This window comes from Phocoena phocoena, chromosome 1 (genome assembly GCF_963924675.1).
Source record: "Phocoena phocoena chromosome 1, mPhoPho1.1, whole genome shotgun sequence".
Lineage (NCBI taxonomy): Eukaryota > Metazoa > Chordata > Mammalia > Artiodactyla > Phocoenidae > Phocoena > Phocoena phocoena.
Window position 1 is genome coordinate 183,270,670 of NC_089219.1, and position 26,196 is coordinate 183,296,865.

At 39.1% G+C, this 26,196-nt stretch overlaps 1 protein-coding gene across 1 annotated transcript in view; it reads left to right on the plus strand.

Moving 5' to 3' along the window:
* The window catches only part of PTPRC (protein tyrosine phosphatase receptor type C), a 122,148-nt gene that overhangs the window by 55,472 nt on the left and 40,480 nt on the right, over window positions 1-26,196 (plus strand). Inside the window, exons 5-13 of the mRNA XM_065871958.1 lie at window positions 1,482-1,506; window positions 2,427-2,624; window positions 8,355-8,498; window positions 9,274-9,354; window positions 10,524-10,553; window positions 12,218-12,412; window positions 13,617-13,776; window positions 14,901-15,034; window positions 22,120-22,239. Of these exons, the coding sequence (XP_065728030.1) occupies window positions 1,482-1,506; window positions 2,427-2,624; window positions 8,355-8,498; window positions 9,274-9,354; window positions 10,524-10,553; window positions 12,218-12,412; window positions 13,617-13,776; window positions 14,901-15,034; window positions 22,120-22,239 (1,087 nt within the window). The remainder of the gene's footprint in view (window positions 1-1,481; window positions 1,507-2,426; window positions 2,625-8,354; window positions 8,499-9,273; window positions 9,355-10,523; window positions 10,554-12,217; window positions 12,413-13,616; window positions 13,777-14,900; window positions 15,035-22,119; window positions 22,240-26,196) is intronic.

Below are 26,196 nucleotides of genomic sequence, written 5' to 3' on the forward strand. Positions count from 1 at the left end.
AGGTTACTTTTGCAGAAGGGGAATGGGAGGGAGTAGAAAGGGGACTGAAGGTTTAAAACAGTAAGTGACCCTCACCTTATTGAGAGTGTCCTGATCTCTGCCCAGACTCGATCACAACAAGCCCCCAAATGGTGAAACCAGGTAAGTTAAAATAGTGGCCCTCAATGCAAATCAGAACGTTCTCTCCCAAATACTGCCTAGGAGAATGTGATCCGTGGAAACCAGTATCTCTCCAAAGTGGGAGCACAGGGGCAATGTGGAATTGGCAACTGAAGCGTGCTTTCTCATCCTAAATTCAGTTCTTATTTATGAAGTGAGGGAATGTGCATGGAGCTTTAGAATGTCTGCAAGGATGTTAAGGCTTCTAGGTGGAGGGTGGTTCTCTAAACACCCTTTCTTCATACACCATGAATTGAATTTGCTCTTGACTAGAAGTAATCCTTAGGAATGCTACTCTTCAAAACAGTAAAGCACTGTTATATGAGATATTTGCAGTGATTTTCCCTCTTTGGAATTCAAATCTAGCAAAGGCATGGAGGGGGTGATAAAGTTGCAACAGTTTCCTCAAGGCAAATGGGATCATTGGAACTTTGCTGACACTAAAATTAGTTTAACCTGAAAACAATAAACGAATAATTGGTCGTCTATAATGTTGAATGTGAATGAATGTTTTTGGACAGAATTTTAAGCTCCTCCCACCCTTCCATCTTCTCTCTCTCTCCATCCCTGTCTCCCCAGTCTCTCCCCCACCAACCCACCTCCCCTCCTTATATTCAGTATATACTATAACGATGAGAGAACACTAAAGTTAGATTTAGGATTTGACACTGAAGACAGGAAGGCACCATTTGCTTGTTACTTAGTTGAACATGTTGACATGTAATTATGGGTGAAAGTTTGTTAATAAAAACATTTATTTGTGAGTTATTAGGCTATGAAATTTTAGGGATTGGAATTTTTCTTTGGAAAAGAACACATATAACAGCTGTCCTATCTCTTTGGATTTCTGTAATCGCAGAATAGTTCTGTGATCTTTCGTGTACGCTGACGTCGAGGCAATTCCATGCAGCTCAGATGGGTTTTACGGGTACTTAGTAAAAATGGATTTCACATCACCTTCAACATTAATGAACAAAGTTGGGACTTCCTTGTGTTGTTTCTGTTTCCATTTCTTAATTCGCTACTCAGTGATCTTCCATTTCCGTTCTTAGTTCTGCCCTTCTTAGCACTTCTGCTCCTTTTCTGATTCACCCTCCATTCTCTCCCTTTTCCGATATTTATGCTATTCTCGCTTGTCCAATCTTATTGAACTGAGTTAATTAAAATGCTTGTGTGATATAACTCAATTTTTTATTAATTAGATATTGCAAAACAAAATTTGCTATTCATAAAGTAAACACATGTTTAAACAGAAAATTCAGAAAAAAATGCACCTCTATAATCCTAATATTCAGAGAGCACCACATGTTTCTTTTTTTAAGCTGGTGTACTTCCGCATTCTTCGAGGTAAAGAAATCCACTTTCTGAATAAGAGAGCACACAAATGTAAAGGTCTTTAGTACACGGTGCTCATTTGCTCTGCAGGCAGGTTTTTGCATTTGTGTGCTCATCTCAGCTGTGCACAGACCTACTTCACCATGCCCTTTCTACAGTTTTCTTTTCTCTTGCCACAGTTTTCTTTTTCCTGAAGTGAACTGAAACTGGGGAAAAAGTTATATCAGTATCTCAAATTGTGTTTCTTTGGTTATCATGAAAAAAACATTTTTGTAGACTTGGGTCATCTGTATACTTGTTTGTGAATTTTGTTTTCCAGTCTTTTGCTTGGTCTTTGCTTTGTTTGAATTTGATTGATTAAGGAAAAAAAACAGTGTGTGCGTCTAGAACTCTCGTCTTTCATTTTCTTCTCCTGGAATGCCTAGCCCTCCTAATAATCCCCTTCCAACTTTATCTTTCTTTATTCTTTTCTTCGTTGATCAGTCTTCCACAATTTCTTTTAATCCTTTTTACGCCTGGTGTTTCATCCTTCTGAACCCAATTGCTTTGGACAGTTGAGAATCCACCAGTGAAGTGAGAAGAGTGCAGGGAATAGCTGCTTTCACCTCATTTCCCCATTTTCACCTTTAGCCCCTGTTCTGCAGCTTGCTTTCTAAGTCTATATATTCCATCTGTCCCTCTGGATGCATCTATATTTGTACGTATGCATGTGCATACATGTGTACGCATTGTCAAATATACACACAACCCATATACACACACACACCGTAACTCATATCTGTATGGTGTGTGTGTGTATATACACACGTATAGGTAGGTATATTTATGTACGTGCGGTAATGGGCTGGGGGTTAGCCGGCTCAGATGATATGATTCAGGGTGTGACTCACATGTTTATTTTCTCCCCCCTCCATCTCCCATGAATGTGACAGGAATGAACACAACAGAAGAGCCCTCTACTCTGCCTGCAGGTGATCCCTTACCTGCTCACACCACTGCATTCTCACTCGCAAGCATCTCTGAACGAGGAAATGACTCCTCAGAGACCACGCCTCCTCCTAGCCCAGAAAGTACCACCACGGAAACATCCCTGAACTCTTGGGATAATGATAGTTCTCTTGCTGTGACAGGTTGGCAGCGATCTTAACTGAGACGGGATTAGGGAAAAACTTGTCTCTCTTTGTTTTTACTTTTTAAATTTTAAAGTTATCAAAACAGTTTAAATTATGTTCAGTTTCTACGTGTGAGATTTTACTGAAGTGTGTAAAACGTAGAACATCTAGGTGTTCATGAAATATTGGCCGGCGTAAGTAATGAAGCCTGTTGTTAGGGAGACGGGGAGGGAGGGAAGTCCCCCTAAGTAAAATCAGGGTGTGTCGACGGGGGACAGAGGCGGTTCTTGGTGTCCTCTGATCCCCACGTGCTGCATCATTTTCCTGGTTCCTGCTCACCTAAGTTTTCTGTAGCTCCGGGGAAGTCAGAATGTCCTCTTTCAGGTCTTTGTTGGTCTCACACTCCCCGGCTCTTACCCCAAAGTAGAAATTTTCTTGGTTCAATCCCAGATCCTCAATAGCAGAAAATGATTGGAGACAGACAATTTATTATTTTTTTAAAAAACACACTGAGGATTAATAATTCAGCTTTGCTATTTGGATTTCTTCCAGTGATATTTGCACTGTTTTTTTTTTAAAAAAGTATTTAATTAAGGTTGTGAATCCCAATGGTAGAATTTAAGATGATGTGGTCCTGTTCGTAGCAAAATATCAGAGTGACATGGGAGGTATTTCTGCTGGGGAAAACCTCTGATGCTCCTAGAATCCAGGGACACCATTGATCCACTCATTCTCTGTTTAATGTTAGGTCCACAAGTGTATCTGGTACATAAACTGACCATCCTGAGATTGGTTCCTGCCTTTTCCTAAATAATGTGCTGTGTGCCACTTTCTGAGGCAAACTGGTTAATAGACATGTTCTAAAAAGACTAAGATATTTGTTCAATAAGGTCATCAATCTTAGCTTGAAACGCAAGCACGGGTAACACCATCACATTCCTGGGTGATGGGTGCATGCAGTGTTTTGAGTACCATCCGGATGAAGTTTATTGGCTGTGGTAAGTGGTTGAATAAATGTTCAGTGCCTTTTATATCAATTACAGTAATGTATATTTAATCTTTATCCCATTTTCCCTCCTACCATAGGGCAGCGGAGGTGGCTGGGACCTATCTAAACATTGCAAGTGTCGGAATTCCTTTTGACAAAAGGAATGTGAGGATGAGGGAACTGATGGCTACGTAGAACTTTTCATGCTAAACTTTTTTATTGACTGAATAACATCACACAGAGTTTTCTATTTCAAAGCTTCCACATTTCACCTCACATGCACAAATACACACATACAACGTTCCTACCTTTTTATTTCCCCAATTTTTTTCCCCTGAAAACGTTAAAGCCAGAGATTTACATATGAAGCAAAGTGCGAGAAAAAAAGGTTTAAAATGAAATCGATTGGACATATGGATGAATTATTTAAAAATACTAACTTGCTCTGGCTCAGTAATACTAGTGATAAAATTAGCTTGGAAAATTTCTTATGCTTTCAAACAATACAACACATTTTTTTTTCTGGAAAATAATCTTGGTGATATTTCAATTCTCTACTGGGCTAAAACCTATAGGTGTTATTTACTTTATGTTTATGATTGATTTGTACTGTGGAATGGAATGTAATCAAATTTTTCTTGCTTACTAATATATGAAAGGGAAAACTATGCCTCAATCCATTTTTGTAACAGTATAATATACACCATTTCAAAAATTAAAAAATTATTACAATAAACATTCACATACATAACACTAAATTTAATTTTGTAATATTATCTCTATAAAATTAATGTATGCATGTTGCAAAACAGCATTATAGAAGCATTACACACACACACACACACACACACACAATGAAAATACACTTTCCCCAAACACTGTTCCTTAAAAAGTTGTCTATCTTCCAGACTCTCAGCATATAATTCTGTGAGTGTGTGTTTCCTCGTATCACTTCTGATACTAGCTATTATCAATCTTTTAAAACTCTGTCAGTATGATAAACATTTTTCATTTTGATTTATGCTTTGATTTACATTAAACTTTTTTTCATAATAATGGGCATCCTTGCATATACTATTTGGCCATTGTCTCTCACATCTCTCGCACATTTTTCTGGTCTTTTCCTCGTGTAAGAGATTCTTGTATATTGGGGGATTCTTTGCTTATTCTGCCTACAAAGAAATGTCCTCACTTTCAGTTGTGGAGTTGATGGAGAATTCCAAAAGCTCATAGTGACCCGAAAGTCACAAAAGCCACCTGGAAACATGAGCCATCTATGGCTGCATCAACCCAGACAGGCTCCGAGATGTGTAAACGAGCACACGGGTGCTTCTGGCAGGTGAACTTAAAGACGAGCAGACTTGCACTTGAACAGACTGGGCCATTTCACAGTTTGGTAAACTATAATAACAGTTTGCTCCTTATAACTTCCTGGTATTTAAAATTTTCGCCTGCCATGGGGAGATATTGATATAATGATCTCGCTTTCCTACCTTAGAGGTTAACCAGCCCAGACGCCTCACCTGCCGTCTCCCGCAGACCCGCGGGTGCCTCTCTGCACTCACCCCAGCTCTAGGCAGGAATGTCAAGTCCAGTTTGCGGCTCCTTCAGACTTGTGCAAATACAAAGAGCACATGAACACCGTCTAAGTGCGGAGTGAGGGACTCCAACCACTGTTCCACGTGTAGCATTTGCTGGTGGATGGATTTGGAATTTCAAACTTTCATAGTCACCCCTATTCCAAGAGGGCACCTAACAAAGGTCCTTGTATTAGTGATGAATTGATAAAGAATGAGAATTATGAGAATACAGGAAAGACCTGTTCAGGGGGTTAGTCAGGGCTTTATATGTTTGTTTATATTTTAGGCAAGTATAATTCTGCAGTGAAAACTTCTTGCTAGTAATAAAGAATATATGCACAGATTCTTTCCTTAAAGACCTCCTACCTAAACAAAACAGTGAAGAGTAGGTGGTGTACATTATCAATAAAGGGCACTGAGAAGTTATAACCACAAATACATCGGTTTTAAAAGAATGAAAAAAACATGGATGCTCATATTTTCCATTCAAACATCAAGATTCTTTCAGTTCAGCATCTCTATTTATAAAAACTGCAAAATATCCTCTCCCTGGTCTTTCCAAAACTGGTGTCTAATCAGTTCACGGTGCCCCTTTTTACCCTAAAAAACAAGCATGTTTCTCAGGTTGCAAATGCACACAGCCACATGTATACACTTAGTGACCTGAGTGCCTGAAAATTAAAGATATGAATGGGGAGCCTGGCAGTGAAGTGGCCTTGCTTTAAGTATGGCTCCAACGAGGAAGCCAAGTGTATCAAATAGAATAATTATTATTTTGAAGTATTAAAACTGCTCCTTCAGCATAAAAATCATGACAGGCAATCCAGGAAGCTTAAACAGCTGGGGAAAGAGCTGCCCTCGTCTCCCTGCCCCATTTCACTCACTCTGGCTGCCATGGGAACAGCAGTAAAAAGATCTGGAGATTTTAGCAAATCCACGGAAGTTGTGGATGGGAAGGATCTGGGAAAAAGCTAAGGAGGGTTGACATGGGAGGCTGGTGGTCACACAGTTTAGTCTGCTTTGCCCCATCAAGGACTTCTTCCTCCCCCAGTGGCTAATTCCACTAATTAAACATCTATTAGGATTAATTAACCTCATTCAAATTGTAATTGCCATTCCTAAGCCATCGCTGAGATTACTAAACCAGAGAACGTAGTTTTCCTATGAAGAGGGAAGGTCAGGGATGTGCAGAGGGTGAGGGTGGGAGACCTCAGCATGGCATGAGGACCAGGGACCTTGGGGAGGGGCAGAGAGAATGAACTAGTGAAGCGAGGAGTAGAAAAAAATGTGGAGGAAAGCTAAAGCCAAGCCTAGCTGATTTCAAAGTTTGCAGAGGGCCAGTTGTGTGCCTACCATTTTTTTTTTAAAGGATTAAAAAAATGCATCTTCTCCTCTTCTCCTGGTTCTGTGGGAGGATCCCGACCTGAAGAACTGATGTTTAAGCTATTCGTCCTGTTCCGTGGTTTAGCTAAATTTGGGGTTCAGTGGTATTTGAAGACTGAGCTGAGAACCCAAACTGAAAATTTAGCAGATGCATGTTCGGTCCTAGTGGCATGGATGTGTGTGACTGGAGGGTGCCTGAGGGCTCGCGTCAGAGCCATCCGGGGGATGCGCATGCATGTGTCACTCGGCTGAAACACTGAGCATCTGACTGCAGATGCAGGACCCACCTCATACCATTGAACCGGTGACCCCAGGGATCGTGACAGTGAAATAACCACACAAAGCTCAACTAGGAGCTAGCCCTATTTCTTTTGCTTCTGCCAGGACCACTAGCATAGTGCTAGGCGTCTAGTTGGCACCCAGTGAATACACGTTGCTCCCTTGTGCTGTGATTCTGGGTGTGGTGTCTGCGCGTGGGAGGAAAGATGTGACATGGGGTGGGTGCTTTGAACCTTGACAATGAAAAGTCCTAACCAAATACAGTGTGGGCTTTTATCAGCGACAACCCTTGATTCTATACCCACTAGCTCATCTGTAATTGGAAACGAAGGGGATGCTGTCAATATAATGGGAAGTTCCTGGGCTCTAAACCAGTTTGCTTTTTCCTGGCAAGGGGAGCCTTCATAGTGAAGGTAGTATGTTGACCTTCAGCTGGAAGGAAAACAATCCCCCAGTTCAGCAACTGCACAGGCGGGATCCCCTTCAGCTTTATTTTCAGAAAATCGGAAGGAAGCACCTGCACCCAGGGATCCCTCCCCAGAGAGGTGCACCTCGCCCACGGCGCTTGGCAGGGGTGGGCGGCAGTTCCTCTTGTGGTAACCTCACCGCAGCAGCCTTTTGCCCTCAGAGCTCACGTCCATCTCTGTGGTCCCTGCGCCAGCCAGCGGCACCCACTCTGCATTTTCAGTATTGCCTAAGGCAGCCCCCCGCCAGGAGGCTTGGCCTCCCTGGGCAGTCCAGGCTTTCTCCCGAGGTCCCAGATACTTTTAAAATGTGTGCTGTGGTGCCAAAGCTGCATAGGTTCTGAGGTGTCTGCCCTTAAACTCATCTCTCCCATAAGCCGTGTTATTTTTCATCCCATTTTGTAGACGCGTAGGTTGTGAGGTAGCAGGAGTGCTTGAATGTTTACTGCCCGGCCTTAGCTTCTAAAGTGATTTTTTTTTAAATTTATTTTTGGCTACCTTGGGTCTTCGTTGCTGAGCGCGGGCTTTCTCTAGCTGCCAGCGAACGGGGGGCTACACTTCGTTGCGGTGCGTTGGCTTCTCATTGCAGTGGCTTCTCCTGTTGCGGAGCTCAGGCTCTAGGTGCGTGGGCTTCAGTAGTTGTGGCACGTGGGCTCAGTAGTTGTGGCACATGGGCTCAGTTGTTGTGGCATGTGGCCTCAGTAGTTGTGGCTCGCGGGCTCTAGAGCACAGGCTCAGTAGTTGTGGAGCATGGGCTCAGTAGTTGTGGTGCATGGACTTCAGTAGTTGTGGCATGTGGGCTCAGTAGTTGTAGCTCGTGGGCTCTAGAGTGCAGGCTCAGTAGTTGTGGTGCATGGGCTTCATTGCTCCGTGGCATGTGGGATCTTCCTGGACCAGGGTACAAACCCGTGCCCCCTGCCTTGGCAGGCAGGTTCTTAACCCCTGCACCACTAGGAAAGCCCTGGCCTTAGCCTCTATTAATAAACATGCCTCTGTGGGCTGTGTGGCCCCTGCCCTTGTGGGGCAGGAAGGCTGATGGTCTTTGTGATTACAGGGGCTCCAGGAGAGAGGACTGCACCGAGCACCTTGCCTGCAGACACATCTTTCTCACCAGTAACCACTCTCAGCCCTGCACACAGCAGTCCCGCTACCTCACCTCCACACATCTCCAACTCGACCACCCAAGACAATGCCTCAGGTTTGACCGTGATGCTCTAGGTGTTTTAGGTTCTGGATGATGAAATGGAAACGTGAAAACTGTCATGCGCCTCTTTTATTTCACACCAAATATGACTGTGGGTTTGCTGTTTTACAAATTTTCATACAGTGATACTAAATTAGTAAAAAAAACCTTACCAGTAAGCTTTCTATGGGCATATTTTATTTTATTATTTATATTATAAAAGTTCATGGTGAAGAAGAAAGATAACAAACTTTAATGTCCTATAGCCCTGAGATCAAATACAGCCTCTTCAACTTTCTAGTTGACTTTAGGACAAGTTACTTAGACTTTCTGTGTGTCAATTTTTCTTTCTGTAAAAATGGGTATAATAATACTCATTTCATAGGATTGATAGGAAGACGGAATACGTAAAAAGTCTGGTATGAACTGAATAGTACAAAAGGGTAACGGGTATCCTTGTTAGTAATTAAAATAAGGATAGCCGTAACAGGATGAGAGGTAGTTTGAGGGAGACTGCACATGTCAGAATTATACTAAGGAATGAATAGTTTCTTCTCAACGTATACAATGTCTAGTTCCAATTGTTTGCACTCTTAGTCATCTTAAAGGGCCACGTGTAGACAAATCTTTGACTCACTTTCTTATTTTAAAAACAAGCAAGTGTAATTCAAACGAGGAGGAAGCCTCTAGCAAAGATTCAGTTAAGAAATCATCTTTGCTAAAGAGTTTTCCCCTCGACCCTCAATATGACAAACTCATTAACCATGACCCTCTGTTCATTTCCTTGCAGATGTGTTCAATGCGTCCACTACACCATCCTCTCCGACCCCTGCAAAAGACATTATCTCTACAACTGATCTCACAACAACAGGTGACAACCTGACCCCCAGTCATGCAGTCTCACCGCCACCATGTGCTTTGGACATGCTCATTGAAGGGTCTTCCGTTGACTCCACCCTGGGCTCTTTCTTCGAGAAGTTCAATTGAGTGTTCTAATCCTGAGGGCTGTGGAAGGGCAGTTAGTCCAAAACACAGATCAGCTTCCATAGTGCAACAGCCGATGAGATCAGGGCCGGTGTTACTGTGATAACCTCTTACATCATGGTCGTAGCATCCCCCAAAAGTTGTGTACTCTATGAAAACTCGTAGAAATTACCAGCTATACTAGGACTTCTAAGAGTGAGTTTCAGTGTTGGTATGAAGAAGAACAATTCTCTCAGTGGAGCTCTCTGTTCCAAGAGGTCAGTGGCAGAGGAGTGATCGCAGAGCCCCAGACACACACGTGGGATGTGGAGATGGAAGTGGGGGGCTCCATGCAGGGAACGAACGTCCAGGAGGTGGTAGAGTCTGCAATGGGTCAGCCATTCAGAGCCCGCCAGGACGCTATTCTCCCTGCAAGTTCTCCATCTCAAAGACCAGATTAGCAGAGATCTATTAGCTTCCACAAACCCCATTTCCATCCAATTCTTCAGTTAAATACATATGCTCACACAAGATAGTTCTCAGTTGGTGGACGGAACGATGTGTTACCCTGGATTTAGTATATGGGCAAAGAGCTTACAAAAGTTAAACCAGACAATGAAGCAGCCCTTGCCTATTTTCTGATTTTTTTTTAATAAACAAAGGAGTAAACTGAACTTTCTAGGGATTATAATTATATAAACCTATTTTGAGATTAATCAAGGGGAGGAAGACTTTTAAAATACTTCTGGCTGTGTAAATAGTCAACCACGTCACCATTACATAATCAGATGTGTGCCCAAAAGTCTTAATATTGTATTATCACAGTTGTGTTTATTGGGTGAATTTATGAAAACGTTTTATAGAACTAGCTTGTTGGTTTACAACCTTTGAAGTTTTGAGATCCAAACATGGGAACAGGCACTGCAAACTCTGCATTATCTGTTAAACCTAACTCGGTACAGTCTATAGTTTATGAAGACAAAACATTGTAAACCACCCTTCCTCAGAATGGCTAGAGCAGAGATATTCTAAAATGCAATTGTAATAATTTGCATTTTCTTTTTTTTTCTATTACAGATCCTACGACTACACATAAGCCATCATGTGGTAAGTTGGTCTACCTAGAGGCAACATATATCACTTTAATGATTTCCTTATTTATTACAAGCTTTCAAGACCCCCCAGCAGGCTAAACTCACTGGCTCTAACTTCTCACCAACGATTAGCTCCAACTATTAAGAGCCAGGGTCCTTCAGGGCAAGAAGCTTTGATGTCACATTCAGACCTAGTTTTGAGGATTAGGATTGATAATTACTAGCTAAACAACCTTGGTGGAGCCACTCAACTTCAGTTTGCGTATTTGTAAAGTGGGATGATAGCAAGGTTGTTTAGCGGTTGGGAGAGGATTCTGTGTAATGATAAATATGAAATGTGAATAATACCTTCAAGGCTCATCAAGAAGAAAAAGTCTCTCTGTCTCTCCAGGGTTAGGCTCAAAGCAGATGCTTGAGAACAGCTTGTATCCATCCTTTTCCCATTTTCTTCCTCTGTTCTCAGTGGAAGCAGAGTCCTTCGTGGCCGGGGCTCATCCCTCCACGTGTTTCTAAATCTCACCACTGGAGTCCCGACCTTCAGTGGCTCTCCGTATATTTAGTGCAGACATCAGCCTTTGTATGTTTGATTAATGAATATGATCTGGATGACCAGGCTCCTCTTGCACTGCTGCCTCCTTACACTTTTCACTTAAGTAACGTGGAAGTGCTCAGTTTCTTAAAACATGTTTCTTCCTGCCCCTGTGTTCACCCCTGTTCTTCTTCCCCTACACTTGGAATGCATCCTCATCTACCACCTCCCTCCCCCATCAATTTTTCTATGTCCTGCTCATATTTTAAATGCAAACTGACTCACCTCTCTGGAGGGCCCCTCCTGGTCCTGCAACCTGAACAGACTTCTCTGCCTCTTTACCCCTGTATTATTTTGTGCATCATCTTATTTTGGTGTTTTCTGTAGTTCATGCCTGTGCCTGTCTGCACGTTAGATTCTATAATTCCAAAAGCGGATCATTTGTATTCCTAGTGCTTGGGACAGTGTCTTAAGCAAAATAAAGGCTTCATAGTCTTTTTGTACTAAAAATGAGTGAATAAGTGAATGTGTGTTGAAAAGATATTTTTATGAGTCAATGGAGTCTGTTTAAATAAAGGGAAGAGTGTGAGATGACACTCAGAGAAAGTGCTATCAATAATTTTACACAAGTAGAGGAATAACGAGGCCTCTGCTCCCTAAGTAATTAATGTTCCCCGTATCGAGAGAAAGAGATAATCAAATACTACACTTTAGAAAGCAAGGGAAATGATAGAGCAAGAAGAAGAAATTTGTCAGATGCGTTGTTCATGTCTGTGTAATTCAACCATTTTTGAGCCCTTTCTGATGACAGGTTTTACACAAGGATCTGGATTTATGGCGATGGTCAAAATTGATGGGATTTTTCTCTCATGGAGTTTACAGTCCAGTTAGGAAGACAGACATTAATCCAATTATCATCCAAATACAAACTCACAAGCTGAGGTCTTTGATGGGACAGTGATGAAAAGGGAATCACGAAAGAATAACATGGAGGCACTGATCTGTCCCTTCTCTTTTTTATGTTCCTGGGGTTATTTTGTTGGAGATTGGATATTTTTTAAAATATACATTTAAAGAGTTTGTATTTAATAGAGGTTTATTCATTCTGAAAAATAAAAGATAAGCTTCACTATTTTATTTTCTTTCAGAAGACAGATATGCAGGTATCTCTGTGCACTACGTTTATAGCAAGGAAAATGAAACGTATAATGCAATACTTAGTGAAGCGAACGGTGGGTATAAAGAGCAGCTCCATGGCCTACAGGAATGTGAAAAGAAGAATATCAATATATCACTTCCTTTATGTTACTCTCCATTTGAATATTTATTAGAGGTACCACCAGGTAAATATCAGTTGATTTCTGTTCGTGCATTTACAGCAACATTGCAGTTTTGTGCGTGACGTGACGTGTCCTACTGGTCACAGGAGTTAGTAGGCAGGGGAACAGGGCTGAGGGAAAGATGGCGGCAGGAGGCCAGTGTGTGGACTTCTGCTCTCCAGACCCAGTGAAAATGGTAACCTCAGAGAAGCCTTACCTGCCTCCTTACACCTCTTTTACAGAGTGCTTCATGTCAATTGGATCTAATTTATCCCACTGAGTGGTTATTTACAAGCTTTCTTTTTTCTCCGCTACTGAATTCAAGTCATTATATGTGTGTGTGTGTGTGTGTGTGTGTGTGTGTGTATATAAATCCTTTTAAATACAAGTGTGTCTAGAATATCTTGGGGGAATAACACAAAGTCAAAGATTTGATGTCTGTGGAAAGAACAAAAGTACTTTCACCAAAAAAAAAAAAAAAAAAAAAAGGGGGGGAGCGTTAGAGTCATGTTAAGGCGATCAAGCTGGTTTTAGTACCTAAGCTACTGCTGGGAAAGAGGAGACTATGGTATCAAGCTGACTTCAGAGAAGCTACCTTCACAAAATGCATTTTCTAAAAGGGATTCAGGGACTATGTAAGTTTGTTGAATCTCTCACATCTTTTAATAATTCAAGATCATTGATTGACTTATTAACATTTAAATAGGATAACTATCTGATGTTTTTGAAAAATGCCTTTTAACTTATTCATTTTTCTCTAAATGTTACTGGAATAAATGATCAATTAAAAACAGAAAATGACAATTTAAAACAATACATTGCCCAGAGTGAAGCCCCCATGCTCTGTGTAATGATCATGCAATGATCATTTTCAAAGATGATTTTCAAAGAGTAAATGAAAAATTGAAGATACAAATAAGAAAACAAAATGGAGTGAGTCTTTTAAAATGTGCAAAAAATGCAATTTTATCTAGACGTTTCCTTGGGTTCCATTTTTTAAAGTAGCATAAATTCTAAGTGAAATGCTACCAATATGTGTGATGTTAAAAAAAGAATAAACTAAAGAACCAAGAAATTCAACATGTTGAGAGTTATTAGACTTTTTTCAAAAGTAATCTAAATTCTTGCCAGATTCTGTATCATGAATATAATTTCAATGGCTGTAATTGAGCATAAGGCACACATTATGAAATATTAATCATCTATTTTTGTATCTTTTTCTTAACAGATCATAAACATTTTCAGCTGAATGAGTGTGTAGAACCTGAAAAGGCAAATACTTCTCTTTGTTTATGTTGGGAAATCAGTAAAAATTTTACTTGTGATAAAAAGAAAATAACATATAAATTTGAATGTGGTAAGAATTTAACATTGATCAGAGGAGTTTTTTTCCTATAGTGGGAAGTTTTTCTAGATATTATCTAATCCTTCCTTCCTTTCTTCTTCCTTCCTTCCTTCTTACTTTCCTTCCTTCTTCCATTCTCTCTTTTTCACTCTCTCTCTTTCTCTCTCTCATTCTCTCTCACACACACGCATAGTCCATGATATGTTTGGAATCAAATCATTGTATTCTCTATACAACTCAAATTCACAAAATAGACAAACACTGAACCTGAAAAATAATTTTTGAAATAGCAATATCAGTTAATTCATAAGAATTTTCTTGGCAACTGCTATACATGAGGTATTGTTGAAAATATTATCAGAGAAGAGAGTTATGAAAAATTATGGTACACATACTCTTAGAATAAAAGGGAAAACAACCATAATTTCACGTGATTCCAAGAGTTTTCTTTGTCAGCCCTCCATCAACAACATTTATAAACAACTACAAGAAGACTTAGGTAAAATTAAAGTAGAGAAAGAATAGTAAGTGCTTCTAGGAATATGAATTTGAGTTCATGGAAGGGGGAATAATTGAGATAGCATTTCTTTTTAATGATTTAATAACTTTTAATTTATTTTCATTTGAATTTTTTGGGATGAAATCTCCCCCCCTTGGCATAAAGCTATCTGCTAGGCCATATTTGGCAAGACAGACAGACAGACAAAGACACACAGACTCTCACACGAAGGATGGAGTATGATACTGCTTATAATCATCATGTTACAGGGAAGATGCTCAGCTCGGACACAAGCAGGGTGAGGAAAGCAAGGACAAACATATGACAGACTGATGATTAAACAAGATATCTTCGAGGTAAAGGCGATGTCAAGTGCAATCTCAATTTCTGAACAGAGAACAATGAACTAAGGCCTCATTTCATCAGCTAAATTAGAGACACTCTCAAATTCAGTTCTACGTCTTAATGTTTTCTTTAAAATTGAGTGTAGCAAAATCATGCAGCATTATAGCTGATATCAGGTCCTTTTACTTATTGTTTTGACCATTTGCATAGGTTTTCATTCTAATAGATATTAATTATAGATATAAAACCGAAATGAAATTTAAGTGTGATATATTGTATTCATATACTCATATGCCATACTTATTTCTTTTAGATGGCTTATCTCCATATAATGAAAGTGGAAGATTTGAAAAGTTCAACCTTCAGCCCCAAAGTAATTATACTTGTAGTTCAGAAGTATCTTATAACAAAAAGATTCTTACTAGCCGAAATACAACTATTAAAACAGATTTTAGAGGTGAGTATATCACTTACATTTATATGTTAAATTTCTTTCCTTTTTATATTCTTATGATTCGTTGAGAATCACAGAAAAAGATGTTATAGATTTGGAGAAAGGGTTTCAGAAAATGGCTTTGTGTCTGTTTTAAAGTAAGAATTTAGAAGTAAATGACAGCGAATCCAAATCTCCATCAAGTTTTTTGCAAGCTGTAGGCTGTTGTGAGGTCGGGGTGGAAACAAAACTGTGAGGTAAGTGAAATGCTTGTTCACGTGTTTTCCATTTTATTTCCCCTTTCTTCCTGTAGCAGCATCCTCTTCTTGGTGTGCCCTGCATCTTTTGCCCCCTCTATCAAATCCTGCCGCTGATAGGAGTAAAATGAGCACAGAAGCTCACTTTAAGAAGCTAATAAAACGCAATGGTAAAGCTAAATGTTGATGGCAAAATAACAATTGTTATTACTAAAATGTCAGCAATATAAATAATAACCAGACTATCATAACTAATAACAACTGGAAAGTAAAATTCTGGAAAGTAATAGCATTTGGAAGATGGAGGGGAGAAGGAAGTGAAAAGTGCTAAAATTTCAGTTGTATTTAGTGGAACAGGGGTCCCCAACCCCCGGGTACTGGTCCTCAGCCTGTTAGGAACCAGGCTGCACAGCAGGAGGTGAGCATCCGGTGAGCAAGTGAAGCTGCATCTGCCTCTCCCCATCGCTCCCATCACCGCCTGAACCAATCCCCCAACCCCAGTCCGTGGAAAAATTGTCTCCCACGAAACTTGTCACTGGTTTCAAAAGGCTGGGGACCGCTGTAGTAGAAGTAAAGACATTCCAGTTAAATTTAGAATCTGCTAGGAAACTATGTTAATTGTGCATAAGACAACTTCTGAGTAACCACTAAAAACGTGAAAGACAGATAAATAGATGGCATTGCCTATCAGCAGTAGAAGAAAGTTATGGAATAAAAAAAAAATTCTTCATGTCAAAGGAGGAAAAGGAGAAAGAAGGGAAAAGAAGGAGGAAGAAGAGGGAGAGAGATTGTGAGAGGGAGAGAGGGAGAGAGGGAGAAGGAGAAGAAGAAGAAAGAGGGGGAGGGGGAAGGGAAGGAAGAAGAAAAACGTGGCAGGAAGGGAGGGAGAGAGAGACTGCTAAGTAGGAAACAATAGGTAAAACAGCAGAAACATGTCAAAGTATCAAAAGTCACTGTAAATATAGATGGCTTAAATTTACCTTTTGGAACAAAGATATTCAGACTTGAGTAAAGTAAAGACATATTTGCGGGGAGGAATTTGTAGCCTTAAGTAAGATCAAGTGACATTTTATGGAAACTTTTTTTTTTTTTTTTTTTTTTTTTGTGGTACGCGGGCCTCTCACCGCTGTGGCCTCTCCCGTTGCGGAGCAACAGGCTCCGGATGCGCAGGCTCAGCGGCCATGGCTCACGGTCCCAGCCGCTCCGCGACATGTGGTATCTTCCCGGACCGGGGCACGAACCCGTGTCGCCTGCATCGGCAGGCGGACTCTCAACCACTGCGCCACCAGGGAAGCCCTATGGAAACTTTTATCACTTTGCTCTCTATTGAATGAAAACCACTGGAGAGTGCTTGGAAAAGAACCAGAAAACAAAAGCAAAGAAAGCAGAAAATAACAAAGTTTAGAGTACAGATTATTGAAAGAAGGAACAAACAAAAATTGCAGGAATTTACTAACCAATTTAAAGGCTTGGTTTTGAAAAGAATAATAAAATAGCTAGACCTCTAGCAAAACAAACTTCCCCCATGCATTATAAAAAGGAAATTAAAAATACGGTAGAAATTTTACAGATTATAAAGAAACTTGCATCCAATATGAAAAGTTAGATAAAATGGATAATTTTCTAGAACATAGGAATTATGGACATTTGCCTAGGAAGAATTAGAAAATTGGAGTTGTATATAAAATAATAGTCTACTACCTCTCTAATCTCTTCACACTCGCTGTCTGCTTACCTCACCTGCCCTTTAAAAAAGAAAAACCAGAAAGGTAAGTTTACAGTTAGTTCCTATCCTATTCAAACTGTTCCACAGTATAGAAACCATGGAAATCTATCTACTAATTTTGATTATTGTTAGGGTGGGGGATAGACTAGGGTTACTGTTATGTGGATACCAAACTTGGGCAGAGCTGAGGCAACTATAGGCCAGTCTCTCCTATGAACATAGATAGTAAATAGTAAATGAACTGTTAGCAAAGTGGATCCTTTAGTACATTATAAAATATGTAATTACAGAAGAAGTTCTATGGATGGCAGATAAGCCTATGAGAAGATGCTCCACGTCACATGTAATTGGGGAAATTAAAATAACAATGAGATATCACTGCACACCTTTAGAATGGGCAGAATCTAGAACACTGACAATACCAAATGTCAGCAAGGATGGGGAGCAACAGGAATTCTCATTCATTGATGGTAGGAATGCAAAATGGTACAGTCACTTTGGAAGAGATTTTGAGGGTTTCTATAAAACTAAACACCATCTTACAATGCAATCCAGCCATCACACTCCTTGGTATTTACTCAAAGGAGATGAAAACTCATGTCCACATAAAAACCTGCACATGGATGTTTATAGCAGCTTTATTCATCATTGCCAAAACTTGGAAGCAACCAAGATGTACTTCAGTAGGTGAATGGTAAATAAACTGTGGTCCATCCAGACAATGGAATATTATTTAGCACTAAAAAGAAATGAGCTATAAAGACATAGAGGAACCTTGAATGCACATCACTAAGTGAACAAAGCCAGTCTGAAAAGGCTACATACCATATGGTTTCACTATATGATATTCTGGAAAAGGCAAAACTGTGGAGACAATAACGAGATCAGTGGTTGCCAGGAGTTGTAAGGGAGGGAGGGAGGGATGAAATGGCAGAACACAGAGGATTTTAGGTCAGTGAAAGTACTCTGTATGATACTGTAATAATGGATACATGTCATGTAATATATTAGTCCAAATCCATTGAATGTACAACATCGAATGAACCCTAATGTAAACTATGGACTCAGGTGATAATGACATGTCAGTGTAGGTTCATAAATTGTAACATAAGTACCACTCAAGTGGAGGATGTTGGTAAGAGGGGATGCTGTGTATATCTCTGTGCCTTCTCCTCAATTTTGCTGTGAATTCAAAAATGCTGTAAAAAAGTAAGGTCTTAAAATCCCCACCATTATTGCGTTTGTTCCAGTAATGCAGGAATCCTGCAGCCTTTGAAAATAGCAATTTAACCATTTTACATGTGATTTTATTCAGGCAACAGGGGAAATTTTTCAAGACCGTTGCCAAAGAAGCCACGTTCTTAAAAAAAACAAACCCACAAACTTTTGTCAGTTCACCTACTGTATGATTCACCCATGTAAAGTATAGAAGTCAGTGGTTTTTAATATATTTAGAGTTGTAAATCATCACCTGAATCAACTTTAAAACATTTTCTTCACACCAAAATAAAATAAAATAAAACCTACAAAAAAACAAGCAACAGCAAAAAGCTGGTATCTTTTAACAGTCACTCCCCATTTCCCTCTGCCTCCCATATCTAGGCAATTATCAATTTACTTTCTGCTTTGATGGATTTGCCTAATATGGACATGTCTTTTGTAAGTCTGGCTTCTTTCACCTGGTGTACTGTTTTCAGGGTGCATCCATGCTGTAACGTATCAATACTTCCGTTTTTTTTATTGTCTAATAATATTCCATTTTATGAATGTACCTTGTTTTGTTTGTCCCTTTATCAGTTGAGTGACATTGAAGCTGTTTCCACTTTTTGACTATTATGGATAATGCTGCTATGAACATTTGTGTACAAGTTTTGTGTAGATATATGTCTTCGTTTCTCTTGTGTTTATACCTAGGATTGGAATTTGGGGGTTATATGGCAACTTTATGTTTTGCATTTTGAAGAACTGGCAATCAATTTTCCAAAGTAGCTGCATCATTTTACATTCCCACCAACAACGTATGTGTTCTTATTTCTTCACATCTTCACCAACACTTATTGTCTTTTTTATTTTAGCCATTCCAGTGGGTGTGAAGTGGTATCTCTTTGTGATTTGAATTAATGACTAATGATCTTGAGCATAGCTTCAGCTGTTTATTTGCTATTTGTATATCTTTTATCACTATTTGCCCATTCTTAAAAGTTGGGTTATTTTTCACTGAGTTATAACAGTTCTTTATATATTCTAGACACAATTCAGATATATGACTTGCAAATATCTTCTCCAGTTCTCTGGGTTGTCATTTTAATTTGTTGATAGCTTTTGAAGCTTATAAGTTTTTAATTTTGATGAGGTCCAATTTATTAAATTTTACCTTTGTTACTCATGTTTTTGATGTCACAACTAAAATTTCATTGCCAAATCCAAGGTTATGCAGAGTTATCCCTATGTTTTCTTCTAAGAATTTTTTAGTTTTAAGTCTAAAAATTAGCTCTATTAATCCACTTGAGTTAATATTCATTTATGATTTGAGGTAAGGGTCCAATTTCATTATTTTGATGTCCTAGCACAATTTAGTGAAAAAACTATTCTTTTCCCATTGAATGTTCTTTTCATCCTTGTCAAAATTAATTAACAATAATGATGGGCTTATTTCTGGACTCTTCCATTCCATTAATCTATACATCTAATGCCAGTACCACACTGTTGGTTAGTGTTGCTTTGTGTACGTTTTGAAATCAGAAAGTGTGAGTCCTTCGACTTTGTTCTTCTTCAAGATTGTTTGGGATATTTGAGGTCCCTTGAAATTCCATATGAATTTTGAGATCAACTTGTCAATTTCTACAAAGAAGCCAGCCAGGATTCTAACAGAGGTTGAGTTAAATCTGTAGATCTATTTGAAGTGTTGCCATCCTAACAATGTTAGTTTTCTGGTCCATGAGTGTGGGGTGTCTTTCCATTAATTTAGGTATTCTTTAATTTTCTTGGAGAATGTTTTGTAGTTCTCAGTGTGCAAGTCTTATAGTTCTTTTGTTAAATTCACTCTTAGGTTTAAATTTATTCCTGCTTATAATGGTGGTGTTTTCTTAATTCCACTTTCAGATTGTTCATTGCCAGTGTGTGGACATACAATGGGCTTTTCTGTATTGATCCTGAAATCTGTCTCATGGCTGAAGTTGTTTATTAATTATAATATTACAGGACTTTTGACAGAACGTACTAAAGTGATTCTGAATTTCATGTGGAAGGGATAGCTAGCTGAGAGTAAAGCAGCTTCCTAAATCCATGTCTCCAGTAGCCCCCCAAACAACTCAAAGCCATTAGAAAATAAATGAACCTACAGAAATACTATGTCTTCATGTAACTAGTAAAAATTTAATGCTTTTTGGATACAAATACTAAAATTAGTACAGTCTTTATAAATCACTGTGACAAAATAGAAATCCCAGGAAAAAAATATTTTATTGTTTATAAAAGTGCAAAGGCAATTCAGTGGAGGGAAGGATTTTTTTTTTGGTTATTTATTTATTTGGATATTTATTTCATTATTAGATTTTTTTTAGTTATCTCTATAGAAAAAATAAATACATCAGCCTTTATCTCTCAACAAACACAAAGATTAACTCAAAATGGATTGCAAAGCTAAACACTAAATCTAAAACTATAAAATGTCTAGACAAAGACATTAGAAAAATCTTTGCTAGTTTAGCTTAAGCAATGGTTCCTTAGATGGACACAAAAAACAAGAATCATAAAAGAAAAACATTTAGAAATCAAACTTCATAAAAATTAAACATTCTTGCTCTTTGAATAGAGTCACTAAGGAAATAAAAATTTTTCACAATTCATACATTGTGAAAAAATATCCACAATTAATTTTTTCAACAGAGAGTTTTGGGAGAATATATAGAGAATTCTTCCAAATACAAAATAAGACATCAAGTAACTCAATTAAAAATGGACAAGAATTTTGATCATATGCTTCACAGGAAAAGATATACAAATGGTCAATAAGCACATAAAAAATTTCCCAATATCATTAGTCAACTGGGAAATGCAACTTAAGACAACACACAGATGCTGCTGCCATCACACACCAACTAAAATGACTAAAATGGAAAAGACTGACAATACTATTGGTGAGAAGGCAAAGTAATAACTCAGCACTTTCACTCCAGGTATTTACCAAAGAAGAAAGGACGTGTCCTTTCCACAGAAAGGCTTCTGCACAAATATCCATAGTAGATTCACTCATAGTAGCCAAAAGCCTGGAAAAAACACAGATGTCCATCAACAGTTGAATGAATAGGTGAAATGTGGTCTATCCTTAGAATGGAATACTACTCACAAATAAAAAGGACTAACTACTGACACATACAGTGTGAATGAATGAATATGAATGAATCTCCAGAACATTCTGTTAAGTGCAATATGCTGGATGTAAAAATGTACCCACCGTTTGATTTTATCTATATGAAATGAAAGAAAAGATTAATTTAATCTATAGTAATAGAAGGCAGTACAGAGGGTGTTTGGGGGTGGGCAAGGGAACTGGGTGGACTGGGAGGGGGCACAGAAGAACTTCCTTGGTTGGATAGAAATGTTTTATATCTGATTGCGATGGTGGTTATATCGATGCATATATTTGTCAAAACCCATCCAACTATACCCCAAACGGGCAGGTTTTCATATAAATTATACCTTGTAGTTTTGATTTAAGCATTTATTACATTCTTCACCTCAAGTTCTGATGACTAGTTACTGGAAGTGATGACAAGTGTTACTCCAGTACTGACTGTTAACTTTATCAGCCCTACCAGTGACAGATTTCCAGCATAGGGAAATCTAGACATCCCAAGATAGCTGGACAATAATATAAATGAGAGGAAGAGGGGTTTTCAGATCTCGTCAAGTCAGTGGAACATTTAGGCCCCACAATGTCACCCTGGAGTGACACTCTGTTACATGACCATATCAAATTTAACAAGACCGGATATCTTTCTTTTACTTTCATCATCAATTCATAATTAATCAAAATATGGCTATTAATAATGCATGCTAATAATATGAAGAACGTTTTCTCCATGTCTTGTTTCTTACATTTTATATTCTTATTCTTTCAACAGTTCCAGGAATCCCTCAGAATATGACGTGTTCTAACTTCAGTGCAGATAAAGGATGGGTTACCTGGGAACCACCGGAACATTTTTTTCATACGTTCACTCTTTGTTATCGGAACCTTTCAGGTAACTTTTATAGAATTTAATTCCATATCAGGAAAGATAAATCAAAAATTGGAAAGCGCACTCCACATATGGACGAAGCTAGTGAGCCACGGAGCTCTCTACACTACAACCGTGACGAGCATCCTGTACGCCTTGGTTTTAGAACTACCTCCACTCACTACAGGCTCCCTAGCCTCTGAAATGACTAAATCTCAGAGTATCCCCCAATACTCATTTCTCATTCTTGATCTTCTTAGTTCTAATTGTTACACTCCAAAGCTTAGAGAAAGAAAATCTCTGGAAGATAATACTCATATCTGTCTTCCAAAAACTCATCATTCTGGACTACAAACAACAACTTCCAAAATGTGCCCCAGCTGATATACACAAAAAATTGGGTGAACAAAAATGAACATATGCCCACTTAGCTACAGAGTTTGATGGCAGGTGGAATCTTGGAACATAAGTCTAGTTAGCATTAACTAACTCCTGCAGAACTTGTGCAGAAATAAAGACAGCCCAAAAAATGTGCTATGACTAGTTCAACCATTGGCCTAGTCCCTCCAAATGAGACACTATTTAAGAGACCAGACATCTCCTGGACGATGTCAAGTATCTAAAATACTTGTAGAAAACACTGGGGACCGTGGACCACCTCAGAACAGATTCAGCACACGGAATAGCCCATTTGTCAATCCTTTACCTGTAGTTTAAAGTAGTATTGAGTTGGACATCTCACAGAATTCCATCTCTTTGTTTGGTGTGTAGGAACCAGACATAAATTTTCAAATTTTGAAAAGTAGAAAGCCACTTATCTCCAGTGTGTTATTTTACATTTTGATAGCATATTGTTTTTGCTTGTTGTTTGAATCTTAATAATCAAACTACTACAGCAAAGTTTAATACACATGTAGTTTTCAAATTAGCATAAGAGGACTCAAATTCTATGGAGAAGAAATACAGGCAATGTATTTGAGGTTATGGTAATTCGAAAAGTTATGTCTATGAGAAAGGAAAAATGGAACTTACAGGAAGATGAAAAATGGAAACTACAGGAAGACAATCTGTAATCTGACATATTACAGGAGTACAGTCTGCCTCACTGGACACCTCTCCTACAAACTTTCTTTGCTTGGTTTCTGTGTGAGCACATTGTTTTGTTTTCTCTTCTCTTTTCTGAAATTTCTTCTCACTATCTCTTTCTGTATTCCTTACTTTCTATATTCTCTCTCTACTATGGAGTATTTTGTATGCCAGAATATATGGTGGAAATTTATGGAGCAATATTTATTGCTTCTTTGTATTCTATACTATTTAAAAAACCTGTATTTGAATAATTAGGCTTAGAAGGATGTAATGTGTTAGTTACTGCCGTCAGATGAGTTTTTGTTTGATTTTTGCAATGAGTACAGCTCCTTCTTATTCAGTGCTACCCAAATTTATGACTCTCCAAATATAACACTTGAACAGAATGGGTGGGGAAGGAAGGGGCAGGTAGGCAACATCTGGCTCTGTGTGTCCTCTCCAAAAGTTGGTTGGTAACTAACTGAACTCAGTCTCCACTGTGGCTCATGCACTAACTCTGCTCAAAGGGCCCTTTGGAAACAGCTCATCCCCAGTCCTCTGTCTCTCGTTGCTATCATACTCCACTGCTGGGAAGAGGACCGTGCTCTGTCTTGTCTTCTGGTTCATCAGGAGCACAGGACATGAGATCCTCTTCTGTATTATCTAAGTCAAAGAGAGATGATTGGAGTATAGCATTGTTAGAACAATTCTTTTAACTACTCTCATTATTTCAAATAAAACCACTATTAAAAATCCATGGGGGCTTCCCTGGTGGCGCAGTGGTTGAGAGTCCGCCTGCCGATGCAGGGGACACGGGTTCGTGCCCGGTTCCGGGAAGATCCCACGTGCCGCGGAGCAGCTGGGCCCGTGAGCCATGGCTGCTGGGCCTGCGCGTCCAGAGCCTGTGCTCCGCAGCAGGAGAGGTCACAGCAGTGAAAGGCCCGCGTACCGCAAAAAAAAAAAAAAAAAAAATCCATGGGAAGAAAGTCAGTGAACTCCTATGGCAATTTATATTACTTTTAATTAGGTATTAAATTCCTTTTGTTATTCCCTCATTTAATCATTGCAGCGACTCTGAAAGCTGTAGACTAAAAGAGGTAGAAAAATGTAACTGACATTTATTTAGTTTTATCTGCTTGTGGGGTGTTTTTATAGCTTTTTAAGATTTTATTAAACGTTTCAACAATGACTCTGAGAGGAGAGATACATGGATATGTTCAGAGTTCATACGATTCCCTGAGGATCACAGAACTTAAAATCAATGCTCAGATTCAACAGCTTGGACTGTGCTTTTTCGCTACTGTAAGTTCATGTTTGAGCATGAGACACCTTGTGCATCTGTAGTATTATGTATTAACTTAAAGTGCCAAGTGACAATGAAGTTTCCTCGGTAATAGGGAAGAGACCCTGAGTCATTGTTGCATTCAAAGGACTATTTCTCAAAAGTTATTGAAACCAGTGTGCACCCTTCCACATCGCAGCGTTGTTATTGGAAATGATTTTGTTTATTGCCTTTTTGCTTAAACAACATAAGAGAAAAATGACCTCTTATTCTGGGAGGTAGCAGTGCAAAACCCTTTGGGGATCAACAAGTTTATACTACTTTGCATGGTGTTTAGGAAGATACTTTAGAGCAGTTTAAACTGGGAAGTTGTTAATGGATTTCCTGAGGTATTTGCTAAAAAGCAAAGAGGTGACAAGTGACGAAGCCAGTATCTATCTAGCCATTTCCAGTGCAACAGGCATGACTTGAAACTAGATGTATCCCTGTCGCCCTAAGGAAAACTAAATTTCATCACTAAGTCTAATAAAGTCTTTACCTGTGCCATTCGACTAGTGCTTCTGACCTCAGGGTCCTGAGGAAAGGTATCCCACATGGAGGCAGAGAGGCTCGTGTAAAATATGTTGACCTTTCAACCAAAGCTTGAAACCCTTGGCAACTGGAAATGAACATTCCAAACCATCTTTCTAAGCACTGAACACTTTGATTCCCCAAACAGCAATGTCTTTTGGAAAAAAATGTGTTGTTCAAAATTAAATCAACAATTTGATTTTATCAAGCTAGCTAAGATGAAAGCATCACAGAACAACATAAATGAAACTCATTTTGATGCAGAATGGTTGTGAGATTACATCTACAATCATACAAAATTAGGTCACTGAATGGAAGCCAGATGGACCTTGAGAATGACATCCTGACATTTGGATTGTAGCTGAGTTAGAAGCTGATACTTGTCCCGACAGCCAGACAGCATATAAGGGGGTGCCACCTGCCCCTCTCTAGAACTCACACCTTTCCTGTCCTCAAAGACAATTCTCACTGGGGACAGGGTAGCTGAGCTGGCGGGTATTAAATCAACTAACTCAGATTTAGGGATTTCTGAGAAAATAGACATTTAACCAGGCTAGAACAGACACTTTATCTCACTTACTGTTTAGCATCCCATGGTGAGGTAGAGATATTACTATAATCTCCATGTCATGGATAAGTAACTGAGACAAGAAATTAGCACGTGCTAAATCTTCCCTTACACTGTTTCTGCAAGTCCATTGGCGTGTCCACCTGGACCAGAGAATTAAAGTGTCCAAGAGGAGGAAAAAGCTTGGCCCCATTGCAGACCCTTGTCCCCCTCTTCTACCCCAGACAATATGCATGGCGGTGAAGGGTAAAGCATGACCTCTGGGACCTCAGTGTCCGGTTTCATCCTGACTCTGTTGTTCCTTTCCTGTGAGATCATGGACAGATTGCTAATATCTCTGTGGCTCAGTTTTCTCATCTGTAAAATCGGATGACATCAACAGTGCCAACCTATAGGGTTGTGGTGATGGTGAATTAATTCACATAGACCACTTCAAGACATGCTTGGAACACAGCATTGTCTGTTCATTGTTTTTATAACTACTGGTATTATT